This window comes from Silurus meridionalis, chromosome 6 (genome assembly GCF_014805685.1).
Source record: "Silurus meridionalis isolate SWU-2019-XX chromosome 6, ASM1480568v1, whole genome shotgun sequence".
Taxonomy (NCBI): Eukaryota; Metazoa; Chordata; class Actinopteri; order Siluriformes; family Siluridae; genus Silurus; species Silurus meridionalis.
Window position 1 is genome coordinate 32,724,568 of NC_060889.1, and position 14,907 is coordinate 32,739,474.

General features: G+C 43.0%; 1 protein-coding gene across 1 annotated transcript in view; it reads right to left on the reverse strand.

Annotated features, from left to right (window-relative positions):
- Nucleotides 1-13,025: 13,025 nt before the first annotated feature.
- The window catches only part of LOC124387572, a 37,302-nt gene continuing 35,420 nt past the window's right edge, over nucleotides 13,026-14,907 (reverse strand). Inside the window, exon 6 of the mRNA XM_046851980.1 lies at nucleotides 13,026-14,076. Within this exon, the coding sequence (XP_046707936.1) occupies nucleotides 13,997-14,076 (80 nt within the window). The 3' untranslated portion in view covers nucleotides 13,026-13,996. The remainder of the gene's footprint in view (nucleotides 14,077-14,907) is intronic.

Sequence of the window (14,907 nt, forward strand, 5' to 3'; positions counted from 1 at the left end):
CGCGCTTAAGATCCTCTCCTCTTAAGATCTGCACAAGAGGGTTTACACAATGTGATCGTGCGCTCAGACACACACACACACACACACACACACACACACACACACACGCACGCACGCACGCGCACACACACTGGGGAAGAAGAAAACAGAGGCAGGAGAAACAGAAAGTGGTGAAACTCCTTAACTCTTTCCTCACTTCCACACTCCAACCTTCAAAATCAAAAGTTTGAACAAATCTCTTCTCTTCTCTTCTCTTCTCTTCTCTTCTTCTCTTCTCTTCTCTTCTCCTCTTCTCTTCTCCTCTCTTCTCTTCTCCACTCTTCTCTTCTCTTCTCTTCTTCTTCTCTTCTCTTCTCTTCTCTTCTCCTCTCTTCTCTTCTCTTCTCTTCTCTTCTCTTCTCTTCTCTTCTCTTCTCTTCCACACTATGAAGAACATATGGAATTCTGGAATAAACATAACGTGTTAAAGAAACTGAATATGTTTTAGATTTAAGATTGAACTTTGCTAGATGTTTGACTTTGATGCCTCCTCAGCAAACTCATGGCCTACATAAATGCTTCAGACATATTTCATCATCTAATCATCTAAACCTTCATCATGGAATTGCTGCAAATAAAACCATTTTATTAGAAGAACAACAAGCAGAAGAGTCTTGGGCCAAAAACACAAGGAATGGACATTAGATTGGTGGAAAACTGATCTTTGGTCTGAAGAGTGTGAGGTTTCTGGTTCTAAGCGCTTTGTTAGATGTAGAGAAGGTGAAGGACGGTTACTGGTTGTGTGGTGTGAAGCACTGAGGAGGAGGTGTGAGGGTGTGGAGGTGTTTTGCTGGTGACACAGTTTAAATCGGGACACATTTAACCAGCATGATGACCACAGCATTCTGCAGCAACATGCCACCATCCATCTGGTTTACACTTAGTGGGACCATCATTTGTTCTCCAACAGGACAACGATCCCAAACACCTCCAGGTTCTGTTAGAGCTCTTTGCTAAAGAGGTAGAGTGATGGAGCGCTGCATCAGATCACCTGGATTTCACAATCACCCCATTTAAATCCAGGTGAGATGATTGGAATGAGTTGGAACATAGAGTGAAGAAAAAGCAGCCAACAAGCACTCAACACCTCTGGGAGCTTCTCAAAATTGTTGGAAACCCGTTCTGAGTTCTTTAACCTCATTTTTGTTGACTACAGAATTCTGTTCTTTCATAGTTTGGATTCTTCAGCATTAATGAACAAAGTTAAAACTAATACAAATAAAGGAGAAGTGTGTGTTGAACCTTTGACCTGCTCCTGTAGAGTAGAGTCAACACTGAGGGAAGGAGAAGTGAGAGTGAGATCATGGTCTGGATGAAGATCTACAGTGGGAAAAAAATATATGCTGCTGTGAAGTTCCTGCTTTCACTCTGATTGTACTGCACACTGTCACTATTACATCTCTCTCTCTCTCTCGCTCTATCCCTCTCTCTCTCTCTCTCTCTCTCTCTCTCTCTCTCTCTCTCTCTCTCTCGCTCTATCCCTCTCTCTCTCTCTCTCTCTCTCTCTCTCTCTCTCTCTCTCTCTCTCTCTCTCTCTCTCTCTCTCTCTCTGTCTCTCTCTCTCTCTCTCTCTCTCTCTCTCTCTCTCTCTCTCTCTCTCTCTCTCTCTCTCTCTCTCTCTCTCTCTCACTCTCTGTCTCTCTCTCTCTCTCTCTCCTCTCTCTCTCTCTCTCTCTCTCTCTCTCTCTCTCTCTCTCTCTCTCTCTCTCTCTCTCTCTCTCTCTCTCTCTCTCTCTCTCTCTGTGCATGCGTGGGGAAGGTTGAGCGTGGCGTGTAGAGCACGAGAGCGTTTCTTCGCAACTTTTCCTTAAACATCTAGGAATATTTTGTGTGTGTGTGTGTGTGTGTGTGTGTGTGTGTGTGTGTGTGTGTGTGTGTGTGTGTGTGTGTGTGTGTGTGTGTGTGTGTGTGGTGTGAGTGTAGAGGAGTGTGTTTCAATGAAAAAAATCCCCCTCGGCTGTAAGTCCCCACTGATTAAACACTTGGTGTCCTTTAGGAGGGTGGTTTTTATGATCTTGAATGAAGGTGTTGAGGAGCTGAATGTGGTTTTCAAGTTCAGGGTTGAAGGGTTTGACTATAGCATCTTCGTTTCCACTGATGCGGATATTAAATGTTTTAAATGTGGTCAAATAGGACATCTTGTTCGTGCCTGTCCCGAAAAACAGAGTGACCCCGGTGTCTCCAAGCGAGACACCGGGGTCTCGCTTGGAGAAGCGTCTCCAAGAAAAGACAATTTATTTATGACGTTAAGCATTTTAGAAGAGAGGGTTCCTTCACCGAGCAAGAGATATTCCGTCTAAAGAAGCTGATAACAAAGGTCAATAGGGAGAACTCTGATGAGGATTGATAATGTGTGCAGTGTTTTTTACATTGGAGTGTTTTTTTACCATTTGTTTGTTCTTATCTATATTACATTTTTTATGGAAGGGATCCATATTGTGAGTTTTAACATAAATGGAGCAAGGGAACACAGAAAGAGAGCGAAGCTATATGAGCTCATTAGACAGAGGCGTGTTGATGTGGTCATGTTGCAGGAGACCCACAGTGACAGCAGTAATGCTGCTGATTGGGTGAAGGAGTGGGACGGGTTGGCGATTTTCAGCCACAACACGTCGCTTAGTGGTGGTGTTGCCTTGCTTTTTACTCACAATTTTATTCCTGTTTCTTACACTGTAGAAGAAATTTTGTTCTACAAAGCGGGAGGCTTTTAAAAGTAAATGCTTTTTATGAGAATGAGGTTTTTGTATTTATCTGTGTGTACGCTCCCACCTGTGCAGTGGAGAGAATGACGTTTTTAGACAAACTTGATGTTATTTTAAACTGCAACACTGCAGAGTTTTTAGTTTTGGGAGGGGATTTTAACTGTACAGCAGAAAATATAGACAGGAATCATGCAGAACCTCATACACCTTCTCGTAAGCGTCTGTGGGAGTTGGTGGAGACCCACGACCTCTGTGACATATGGAGAAATTTCAATAAAAAACAGAGGCAGTACACGTGGGCTCACTCCATCAACATGCTCTCCCTGGCGAGATTAGATCGATTTTATGGTTTTAAGCATCACCTGACTTATTTTACGAAGTGTTTTATTTTTCCAGTAGGCATCTCAGATCATTGTATGGTTCAGTGCACCATCGCTAAGAAGAATGTTAAACCTAGGAGTGCCTACTGGCATTTTAACACTGCACTTTTAGAAGATGCTAATTTGAGAGTCTTTTATTTTTTATGGAACTGTTTTAAACGTGAAAAGGCAGCTTTTGACTCTCTACAGCACTGGTGGGATGTAATCAAGGCACAAATTAAGATTTTCTGTCAACAGTACACTCACAATGTCATGAGAGACATTGCCAGATCTCTGAAAGCTCTGGAGATAGAGACGGTGGAACTCCAACGTTTGGAGGCCACAGGAAATCGAGGGCATATTGAAGCCTTCAAATGCAAAAAAGCCAAATGAACGACCTGTTAGGTACTGCAGTGCAGGGGGCGCTGGTCCGGTCACGCTTTAAAAGCGTCACTGAGATGGATGCTCCTTCTAAGTTCTTCTTCAGTTTAGAGCAAAAGAATGGACAGAAAAGGTTTATGCATGCTGTGCAGACGGAATCAGGGGATCTCGTATCAGAGCCTTCTGAAATTCGCCAGCAGACAGTCAGCTTCTATTCTAAGCTGTATAGCCGGGAGAGGTCAGGGGCACAAGAGGTGGAAGAGAGCTTTCTTAAAGATCTGCCTAAGCTCACAGAGTCAGTGGCCGGAGAGTTGGACAGGGAGCTGTCACTCTCTGAGCTTCAGGAGGCTCTCCAAGGCATGAAGAATGGGCGGGCGCCAGGAATAGATGGTCTCCCCGTCGAGTTCTTCAATGCATTCTGGGAAGTAATAGGGCAGGATGTGCTGGAGGTTCTGAGGGAGAGTGTGAGAGGTGGTCAGCTCCCATCAAGCTGCAGGAGGGCAGTTTTGACCCTGCTGCCAAAAAAGGGATACCTGACCCAGCTAAAGAACTGGCGCCCGGTGTCGCTACTGTGCACTGACTGCAAGCTGCTGTCGAAAGCATTAGCATCAAGACTGACGAAGGTGATGGAGCAGATCATTCACCATGACCAGACGTACTGTGTGCCTGGCAGGTCGATATTTGATAACGTTTACTTAATTAGTGACATTTTGGACGTCTCCAGGCTATTGGGCGTGATGACTGGTCTGATTTTCCTAGATCAGGAAAAGGCTTTTGACCGGGTTGAGCATGAATACTTGTGGAAGGTGCTGGAAAGCTTTGGGTTCAACCTCGGTTTCATAGCCATGATCAAGGTGTTGTACAGTGAAATTGAGAGTGTTCTGAAGGTAAATGGTGGTTTATGTGCTCCTTTTAGAGTGTACAGAGGGATCAGGCAGGGCTGTTCGCTGTCAGGAATGCTGTACACTCTTGCAATCGAACCTCTTTTAATCAACCTAAGGGGTTCTCTTCCTGGTTTTAATATTTCACGTGCCAATGCTTCACTTTACCTGTCGGCATATGCGGATGACGTGGCAGTAATGGTGGGAACCCAGTCTGATGTGGATGTTTTGACAGATGTTTTAGGAAGGTTTGAATTTTTATCATCAGCAAAAGTAAACTGGGGAAAAAGTGAAGCAGTTTTAGTTGGGGAGGTGGGGAGCCGACACTCCCTGGAGGTTTGGTGTGGAAAAAAGGAGGTTTTAAGTACCTGGGTGTCTACCTGGGAAGTGAGGAGTTTTTAAACAAAAACTGGGAAGGCACTGTAGAGCACATCAAGGGCAGACTAAGCAGGTGGAAGTGGCTGGTTCCAAAGATGTCCTTCAGGGGGCGGATGCTGGTGATAAACAACCTGGCAGCGTCGTCTCTGTGGCACAAGCTGGCGTGTGTGGATCCACCACCAAACCTGCTAGCAAACATCCAGGCCCTGCTTGTTGACTTCTTCTGGGATGGTCTGCACTGGATTCCGCAGAGCATCCTCCATCTGCCCAAGGAGGAAGGGGGACAAGGGCTGGTCCATCTCGCCAGCAGGACAGCGGCCTTTCGCCTCCAGTTTATCCAGAGACTCTTAGCCGGGCCCAGGAAACTGGTATGGAGGACAGCAGCCAGTGGACTTTTGCACATGGCAGGAGAACTGGGGCTGGACAGCACTTTGTTTTTAACGGACACGGGCACGCTGAATGTTACTGGGTTACCAGTCTTTTACCGCGGACTTTTAAAAATATGGACTTTTTTTAAGAAAAGGATAAAGGGCTGCGGAACACTACACTGGCTGCTGGAGGAGCCCCTAGTCAATGGGAGTTGGCTGGACATCTCCGGTGCGACCACCCCCACACTGTCCAGGGCCATGATCGCCTCGGGGATCGTCACACTCCAGGAGCTGGTGAACATCGCAGGGACAGATCTGTCACGAGGGGAAGACCTGGCTGCACATATAGGACTACGATCCCTGCGCATAGCTAACCAGCTCCTGCTGAGATGGAGGTCTACACTAACAGCAGAGGAGCGTGTTCAGCTGAAGGACTATATAATCTGCAAGAGCGGTCCTGCAGAGGAGGAACCCTTTCCCACATCGCTCCGGACCTCGATGGATGTGGTGGCCCCCTCCTGGAGAACAGGGCTGAAGGGGAGATGAACTTTGGGACAATGATGGGGAAGCTGCTCTACAGGGCCTGTGTTAAAGTTTTAAACAAGAAGAAACAGAGTGGGAGGGTGGACACCCAGTGGAGGAATTTTTTTGGTCTTAACAATGATATTAAACCAGAGTGGAGACACTGTACAAACCACCATTACCTAAAAAAGCTGCCGACCTCCAGTGGAGGATTTTACACTGCATTATCTCTGTGAACTCTTTTATTTCTGTTTTAAACCCCAATGTTTTACAAGACTGTCCATTCTGTTCACAGAGAGAAACTGTTTTTTATGTTTTTACTCACTGCTCCAGGTTGCATTCTTTTTTTGAGTTTTTAAAATGTATTTTTAGTTCCTTGAATGTGACTTTTACTACAGTGTTTTATTCTGGGTTTTAAGTACAGCAGGAGAAACAGGTTTATGTGTCAGTTGATTAATTTTATTTTTGGTCAAGCTAAAATGGCAATATACCTGAGCAGAAAGAACAAAATGGTTCAAAACACTGACTGTGATGCCATTCGAATCTTCTCCAGACTGACAAAATCCAGGATTTTTGTTGATTTTAACTTTTACAAGAGTATGGGGGATCTGGAGATGTTTGAGACTGTGTGGTGTTGTGGAGCAGCTCTTTGCTTTTTGAAAGAAAGGGAATTGAACTTTGCACCAGAGCTCGGCTAAACGTTTACACCCACCCCCATTTTTTTTAGAACCTGTCATTGTCTTGTTTTATTAATGTCTGTTTAAAGTTTATATATATTTATTTATTTATTTATTATATTTATTATGTTTGACTATTTATCTTTTATTTAACTTCTATGTCCTAGTACCTGATACCATCCAGGATATTACGTGACTTGTGTTAAATAAAGGAGTGTAAAAAGTCAAAAAAAGTCTCTCTCTCTCTCTCTCTCTCTCTCTCTCTCTCTCTCTCTCTCTCTCTGTTTCAGGCAGCAGGGGGAAAGATGGTACAGCGGGCTCGTGTCTCGAGCGGTGCGGTTTTCCCGGATGCGAGCAGATCGGAGTCAGGCAGCGCGGCGGCTGTGATGTCTAACACTGATATTCCTGTGGAAAAGTTATCTGAAGTGTCGAGCACTGAAACTACCCCAGTGTCCGGTGTGGAGGTGATTAACACTGGGTGCACTGAGAGCACTGGGCAGACTGAGATCAGTGCTCAGGACAGTAACACTGAGCTCGACACTGATGATGTGATGATGCACACACAGGAGATCACTGTCGGTGTAGGAAACGTGATGATGGATGAGATTACTGACTCTGTAATGATGGAAACCGAACATGTCGCCTTCAAAACCCCCGGAAAGAGAAAAAATAGGGGGAGAGAGTAGGTGAAGAGTAGGTGAAAAAGGCGGACCAGGAAGCCATAGAAAGTGAAAGTGACACAGAGAGGGATGTGGTTGTGCCTGAGTCCAGTGTTTCAACCCTGCTGTGAGTAATACTCTTATTAACAATATACTGTCACGGACATTTAACACTTCCTTAAAGTCACTAAAAACGTGCGTCTGGTGAACATCAGTGATCACTTCCCTGATTTAAAGCGCTTATATGAAGCTATTAAACGCTTCATGAGTGAAGGTTGTTTGAGGATAAGGAACTTTATGGGCTGAAGAAGATACTGATGAAACTCACTAACTTGTGTGATGATGGAGGTGAAACGGTTTAGTCTTCTCAGTCCTCAGTGGCTGCACTCCGCTGTTATTAACCCTCTTCTGGTTTGTCATGGAGGACGTACACATCTCATCTCTAAACGTTAATGGGGCGAGAGATAGCAGGAAGAGAGCGGAGATATTTGAAGTAGCGAGGCAGAAGAAGATAGATGTGTGTTTTTTACAAGAGACCCACAGTGACAGTGTAAATCTCCCTGACTGGACACAGGAATGGCCTGGTCTTTCCTGCCTGAGCCACAACAGAGGAGATGGTGAAGGGCAGACTGTTGAAAGTCAGGGCCCAGTTCGAGAAACACGTTTTTATTTTTATCTGCGTGTATGCTCTGACCTCACCTGTAGAGAAACTTTTTGGATGTTTTATGTACAGCCATTGGGGCGTGTGATGATGGAGAATTTTTATTTGTGGGTGGAGATTTTAACTGTACAGTAGACAACAGTGACCGCAACCATACAGAACCCCACATGCCTTCCCGTACTCGTCTCACTCAGATAATCCAGAAATATGGTTTATGCGACACATGGTGGTCATTTCATGGCTCTCAGAGGCAGTACACATGGGCTCATGCCCGCAACAATTCTATGTCGCTGGCGAGGTTGGACAGGTTTTACGTTTTTAAGCATCATTTAAACATTTTAAAGAGCTGTGTTATCAGCCCTGTTGGTCTCTCAGACCACAGCTTGGTTTCCTGCGTAGCAGTTTTAAATTCTATTAAACCAAGAAGTGCATACTGGCATTTTAATACGGCTCTTTTACACGATAATCATTTTACAGATATTTTTAACTTTTTTTAGAGAGGATAAGAAACACTTTACCTCCTTGCAGCAGTGGTGGGACCTGGGCAAAGTTCACACCAAACAGTTATGTCAACAGTACACTGCAAATGTCACAAGAGAGTTGGCTCAGTCAATACAGCAATTAGAACATGAAATTTTAGAACTCCACTCCCTTTTACAGCCTGCAGGAGATCAGGACCGTGTTCAGACCCTTTCAGCTAAGAAGAAGAAGCTTTCTGACCTCCTAGGGTTGAAAGTACAAGGTGTGCTGATAAGATCACGCTTCCAGAACGCCGACCAGATGGATGCACCGTCTACGTTCTTTTAACCTTGAGAAAAAATACAGCCAAAAACGTTTTATCCACAACCTGCGTTCCGAAACTGGGGACGTTCTATCAAGTCCCACCGAAGTACGCAGGAGAACAGTTAGTTTTTATGAACAGCTTTACACCAGTGAGCTCGTAGTGGACCAGGTCACAGGGGAGGTCTTCCTGGGAGGGCTGCCCAGAGTCCCTGAACACCTCGATACAGCACTCAGTGGGGCGATAACTTCAGAGGAGCTTCTTAAGGCCTTACATGCTAAAGAGAGTGGAAGGGCACCAGGTATTGATGGGCTTCCAGCAGAGTTCTACAAGTGCTTCTGGGCCTTTGTGGGGGAGGACTTGCTGTTGCAGGAGGGCAGTCCTCACGCTACTCCCGAAAAAAGGAGACTTAACGTACATACAAAACTGGAGGCCTGTGTCCCTATTGTGCAGCGACTACAAACTGCTCTCTAAGGTTTTAGCCACCAGACTGGGAAGCGTTCTGAAGGAAGTTATTGATTCTGATCAGGTTTACTGTGTACCTGGGAGGTCGATATTTGAAGTCCAGGATTCTAGTGTGTAGTTTGTTTCTGTGTATTTGAGTGTGTGTGTGGGGTAGTCTGTGTGTGTGCATGTTTGTGTTTTGTAGTGTGTGTGGTGTAGTGTGTGTAGAGTAGTGTGTGTGTGTGTGTGTGTGTGTGTGTAGTGTGTACTATGTGTGGAGTAGTGTGTGTGTGTGTGTGTGTGTGTGTGTGTGTGTGTGTGTAGTGTAGTGTGTACTATGTGTGTGGAGTAGTGTGTGTGTGTGTGTGTGTGTGTGTAGTGTAGGGTGTACTATGTGTGTAGTGTGTGTTTCTGTGTATTTGAGTGTGTGTGGGGGTAGTCTGTGTGTGCATGTTTGTGTTGTGTAGTGTGTGTGTGTGTAGTGTGTACTATGTGTGTAGAGTAGTGTGTGTGTGTGTGTTGTAGTGTGTGTTTGTCTGTGTGTATTTTGTGTAGTGTGTTTCTGTGTGAGTGTGTGGGTGGTGTTTGTGCATGTGTGTAGTGTAGTGTGTATGTAGTGGTTGTGTGTACTGTGTGTGTGTGTGTGTGTGTGTGTGTGTGTGTGTGTAGTGTGTACTATTTGTGTGAGTAGTGTGTGTATGTAGTGGTTGTGTGTACTGTAGTGTGTGTGTGTGTGTGTGTGTGTGTGTAGTGTGTGGGCGGGGCTATTCCTGTATAAACTAAAGAAATAAACTGAATTGTACTGAACATCACATTCACCAGCCTGGAAGGAAGGAAGCAGGGGGTCAGAGGTCAGCGTCACTGATCAGATTGTATTCTGCACCGTGTCCATCAGTGATGTGGAGTTTCCTCTAAAACAGGAAGTCCAACAAAACCAAAGTTTCTCATCAAACACGTCCACTTTAACCCGCAAACCTCAGACTTCCTGTTTCTCTGCCACTAGTGGGCAGTAAATGTTATTTCGTTTTTTTTTACTATCTGTACTTTATTGAAGTGTGTGTGTGTGTGTGTGTGTGTGTGTGTGTGTGTGTGTAAAAGTTATAGGCAATTTTTTTCATTAATGAACTAAATGGAAGGTAACTGAACAGAAGAGAATCTGAATCACATTAATGTTTGCTGTAACACGTTTACACACTTTGTATCCAAGTGAACTTTGTAAACTTTTGGAAACCTGATGTAGAGGATGAAGGACACATCATGCTCACTTCCCATTAACACCAGATGTCCAGCAGTGCCAACAACAAAGACCTGGAGGAAACCAGTAGGCCCCTGGTACACCATCTACTGTCTGGAGAAGTCTGAACAGAAGTGTCTTCATGGCAGAACTGTGAACTAAAAGCCTGAATGTGCTGTAACAGGAGGTGAGACGTTTGCAGGAGGTTTGCTGAAGGTCTGGAAAGTGTTACGATAATAAACAGTGAAGTGCTGAGGAATATAGGCAGCTACTTCTCCATCATGCAGGACCATCAGGAAGGTGTTTCACTGGCACCAAATTTATTCTGCAGCAGGACAACGACCTCAAACATACAACCAATGTCATTAAGATCTTCCTATACAGAAATCTGATATATGGTCTTATATATACAGTGGTGTGAAAAAGTCTTTGCCCCCTTCCTGATTTCTTATTTGTTTGCATGTTTTCACACTTTAATGTTTCAGATCAACAAACTAATTGAAATATTAGTAAAAGATAAACACAAGTGAACAACATGCAGTTTTTAAATGAAGGTTTTTATTATTCAGGGAAAACAAAATGCAAAACTACAGCTGTGTGAGAAAGTGTTTGCCCCCCAAACCTAATAACTGCTTGGGCCGACCTCAGCAGCAACAACTGCAATCAAGCGTGTGTGATAACTTACACTGAGTCTGTTTCTGCACTGTGGAGGAATTTTACTCCACTCATCTCTGCTGAATTGTTGTAATTCAGCCACATTGGAGGTTTTTCCAGCATGAACCCTCTTTTTAAGGTCATGCCACAGCATCTCAATAGGATTCAGGTCAGGACTTTGACTAGGCCACTCCAAAGTCTTCATTCTGTTTCTCTTCAGCCATTCAGATCCGAACCCAAGTTCGCTTTAGCTTGAGATCATGAACAGATGGCTGGACATTCTCCTTCAGGATTTTTTTATAAACAGCAGAATTCATGGTTCTATTTATTACAGCAAGTCTTCCATGTCCTGAAGCAGCAAAACAGCCCCAGACCTTCACGCTACCACCACCATATTTCACTGTTGCTATGATTATCTTTTTCTGAAATGCAGTGTTACATTTACACAAGACGTAATGAGACACACCCCTTCAGTCCACAGAGTATTTTCCCCAAAAGTCTTGGGGATCATCCAGATGTTTTCTGGCAAAACTGAGACAAACTTGTATGTTCTTTTTGCTCAGCAGTGGTTTTAGTCTTGGACCTCTGACATGAAGACCATTTTTGCTCAGTCTCTTTCTTAAGGTGGAGTCATGAACACTGATCTTAACTGAGGCAAGTGAGTGTTGCACAAGTCAGTGCACTCTTAGTGCCGGTCCCAAGCCCAGATTAATGGAGAGGGTTAGAATGAATGGGTTCAGACTCTGCTCCATTCTTCTCCTATTTTCCACGATCACTTTCCTCCTCCTCTTTTATTATCCAGGACACACGGGGGATTTCCAGCTCATGCTGTGGGTGACATGTGATAAGTGCCGGGACCCAGAAGAGATTATTTTATTCTCCTTCATGTCACACTGATAGACGCTAAAGAACTTTTGCTCAAAACACTCACCATATGAGGAAATGCGGTCTGAAGATTTGAGGTTTGCAGAAGTGATTAAGAAACTTTACATTAACATTAAACAAACTTTTAATATCATAATATATTGGGAACATTTTTAGGAACTGAAATAAAAAGATGTGAATAATGTATTTTTAGGGTGTGTGCTAAATGCTCAAAACAGAACTATAATAATCGTTTTTTTCAATTTGGTGGACCTCCATGAAGCAGGTGAAGAGCTACTATTCCCTTAAGATCCCAGTAAAGAGTGTGGAGTGGAGACTTTGTTCTTAACACCACGTCGTCTCTGTTCACTCTGAGTGTCATTTAGCTGAGATTCCCAGCACAGTGAGAATTTTTACACTACAGAAAAACATTTTTCATAAAAAAAATCAGCAAAAACATGTTCTTTTTTTTTACTTTTAATTTAATAAAATATGCATAAAACATTTTTAAAAAGCAAACAAAAATATATTGAATTTGAATAATAAATTAAATTTAAAAAAATAAAAAAATAATAAAACCACACACACACACACACACACACACACACACACACACACACAGATGGTACAGATAAAAGTAATACATTCATCATTCAAATCTGTTCAGGTTCTACTTTTATATGTATACATTCATAACAAAATGCTTTTGTAAAATAAAGAAAACAGACAGGGGGCGCTCTCTGCTGTCTCACTCATCTCTCTTCACAGACACATCAATATAACAACCTGAATCTCAGTGAATATTTGCATCACATGATAATATATGATACTGATAAATATGTGTGTTTACTGATTGTGTTTTAAACATTGAATATTCTGTGATTCTGTGATCCGTATGAAAGTTAGAAGAGGTACAGTTTCTCTGGTCTCAGCTCATTCTCACTCATGTGATCGCGCCTCACACTGAGCACTGTGCTGTTCATATGGAAATGATCTGAGGTGAAGCAGGTAATCATGTACACACCCCTGAATAATGACACAAAAGGTCAGGTTTGATCCTAGAATGGACTTTAGCTTGTGTTTGAATGATGGCAGCAACACAGGAGAAGAAGCACTGCAGGGGATCTGAAGGATGATGGAGAGTGAGGATAAGTTTCCCTTCTCCTCAGAGGAAGAGCGAGACTCCTCCAGCAGAGGATCTCCTTCCTGACCAGTAAGACTTTTCATCTTCATGATTGTAAATGTTGCTCAGCTCTACACAAAAATCTACATATTTAAAACTGCAGAGTAAAAACTGGGTGAAATATGAAAGATCTCCTTACAGGCTACTTTTAGTTGTGAATGATGTAGAGTGTGTTTATAAACGATGCTAAACAGAAACTAATATAGTATAATACTGTATCTCTTATAAAAACTCATCATGGGTTTAAAATGATCATTTATTTGACATGTATCTGTAAATGTCACTGATAAGTGACCCATCGACAGACACACAGCGGGGAACAGCCTGTAAGGATTCAACAGTAATGATATTTCTAAATGTGCTACTGACAATCATTTTACCAGATGTTTTTAACAGCTCATGCAGTCCACAGATGCAGATAAATCAAACCAAACATGTCTATTACACAGAACTTCATGTATGGACATGTACACTTTGATTGTATCTGTGGACTGCATGGGGTCTGATCAACATCTGGATTTCACTTCTCGTTTAGGACGGAACAAGTAAGACACTCGAGTGTTGTCCTGATGCTGTGGTGATTTTCAGATGATGATTTGTTCTTAATAATAATAATAATAATAATAATAATAAGTTTAATTTATATAGCGCCTTTCCCAAGCTCAAGGACGCTGTACAAGGTACAATATTGCAATATATCAAGACAGATGAAATATAATGAACATAAACATATTCATCAGACATTTGCCCAGGATGAAGGATCACATGCAGCTGTATGAGTTAATAACAGAGACAAACACAGACACAGAAACATACAGGACAAGAGATAGAACACTACATAGTTCATGAAACATACACCACATTTCAGAAAGATGAAAGACTCCTAATACACATGCATTGAGTGATAGTGAAGGTGCCAGTAAGATTGTACATTATTAGACACCAAACAGATTTTGTACATTTCCTCGTCTCGGTGATCAGTAGTACAGCATCTCAGAGACATCACTGAAGAACATGTGGAAATATTCTGTTATTTATAGATGATGATGTTTCTCTGGTGGAAGTGTCCATGCAGTGTCTGAGTGGAGTCTAATCAGGAGGATGTGCTGTGGATTTGATTCTGATTACAGAACAGTCATGTGATGTCTGATGTCACAGTGCTGCATGGTTCTGATACTTACAGGGTTCCTTTAGAGGAACTGAATTCTTTTACACTGCACCAACCACAAGCAGCAGCAGCAGGACAATCATCCACACTGTGGAAGCCCTCATAACACCTGAGCTGTGACCTGTACACACACACACACACACACACACACACACACACAGTAATGTCCATGTTAGTTCCAGGTTAGACTGTAGGATTATAAAGTTTATTAAAGTGGAATAAATTCAGGGTGTGTTTCTCTTCACCAAATACATTCAGCTAAAATAGTAAAAGATCTAAAATAGTGTTAGAAAGATGAAATAAAAATAAAGCTGAAATAAAAAATTAAAATATTTTTTTTTATTCTGTGCAAAACCAAATTCCTGGTTCATGTTATCAAAAAACAAACATCCAAGGAAACACAGCACTGCTCAGTGATAAGCTACTGAACATGAGAGTGGATGCTCCTCTGGTGACCTGCATTATCACCTACCTCACATGTCCACAGTAGGTGCAGCTGCAGAACACCATCTCAAAAATTATAGTGAGCAGCAACGGGGCACCTCAGGGGACAGTCCTGTCTCCCTTACTGTTTACACTCTACACATCAGACTTGAGACACTGCTCACAGTCCTGCTATCTGCAGAAGTTCTTTGAAGACTCTTCTGTTGAAGGCTGTATTAGGAGAGGGCAGGAGACCTGCAGTATGGTGGACAGCTTTGTAGAGTGGTGTGAATGAAATCACCTGAACCTCAGTGTCTCAAAGACAAAAGAGCTAGTGGTGGATTTAGGAAGCCGAGGATGACCTTAAGAGCAATCAACATCATGGGCACTGAGGTGGACATTGTGGACAACTATAAGAACCTGGGTGTCCACATAGACAACAAGCTGGAATGGACCAAAAACAGTGAGCACTGTATAAAAGCAGCCTCAGATCCGTTAATTTCTGCAGAACCATGCTGCAGATGTTCTA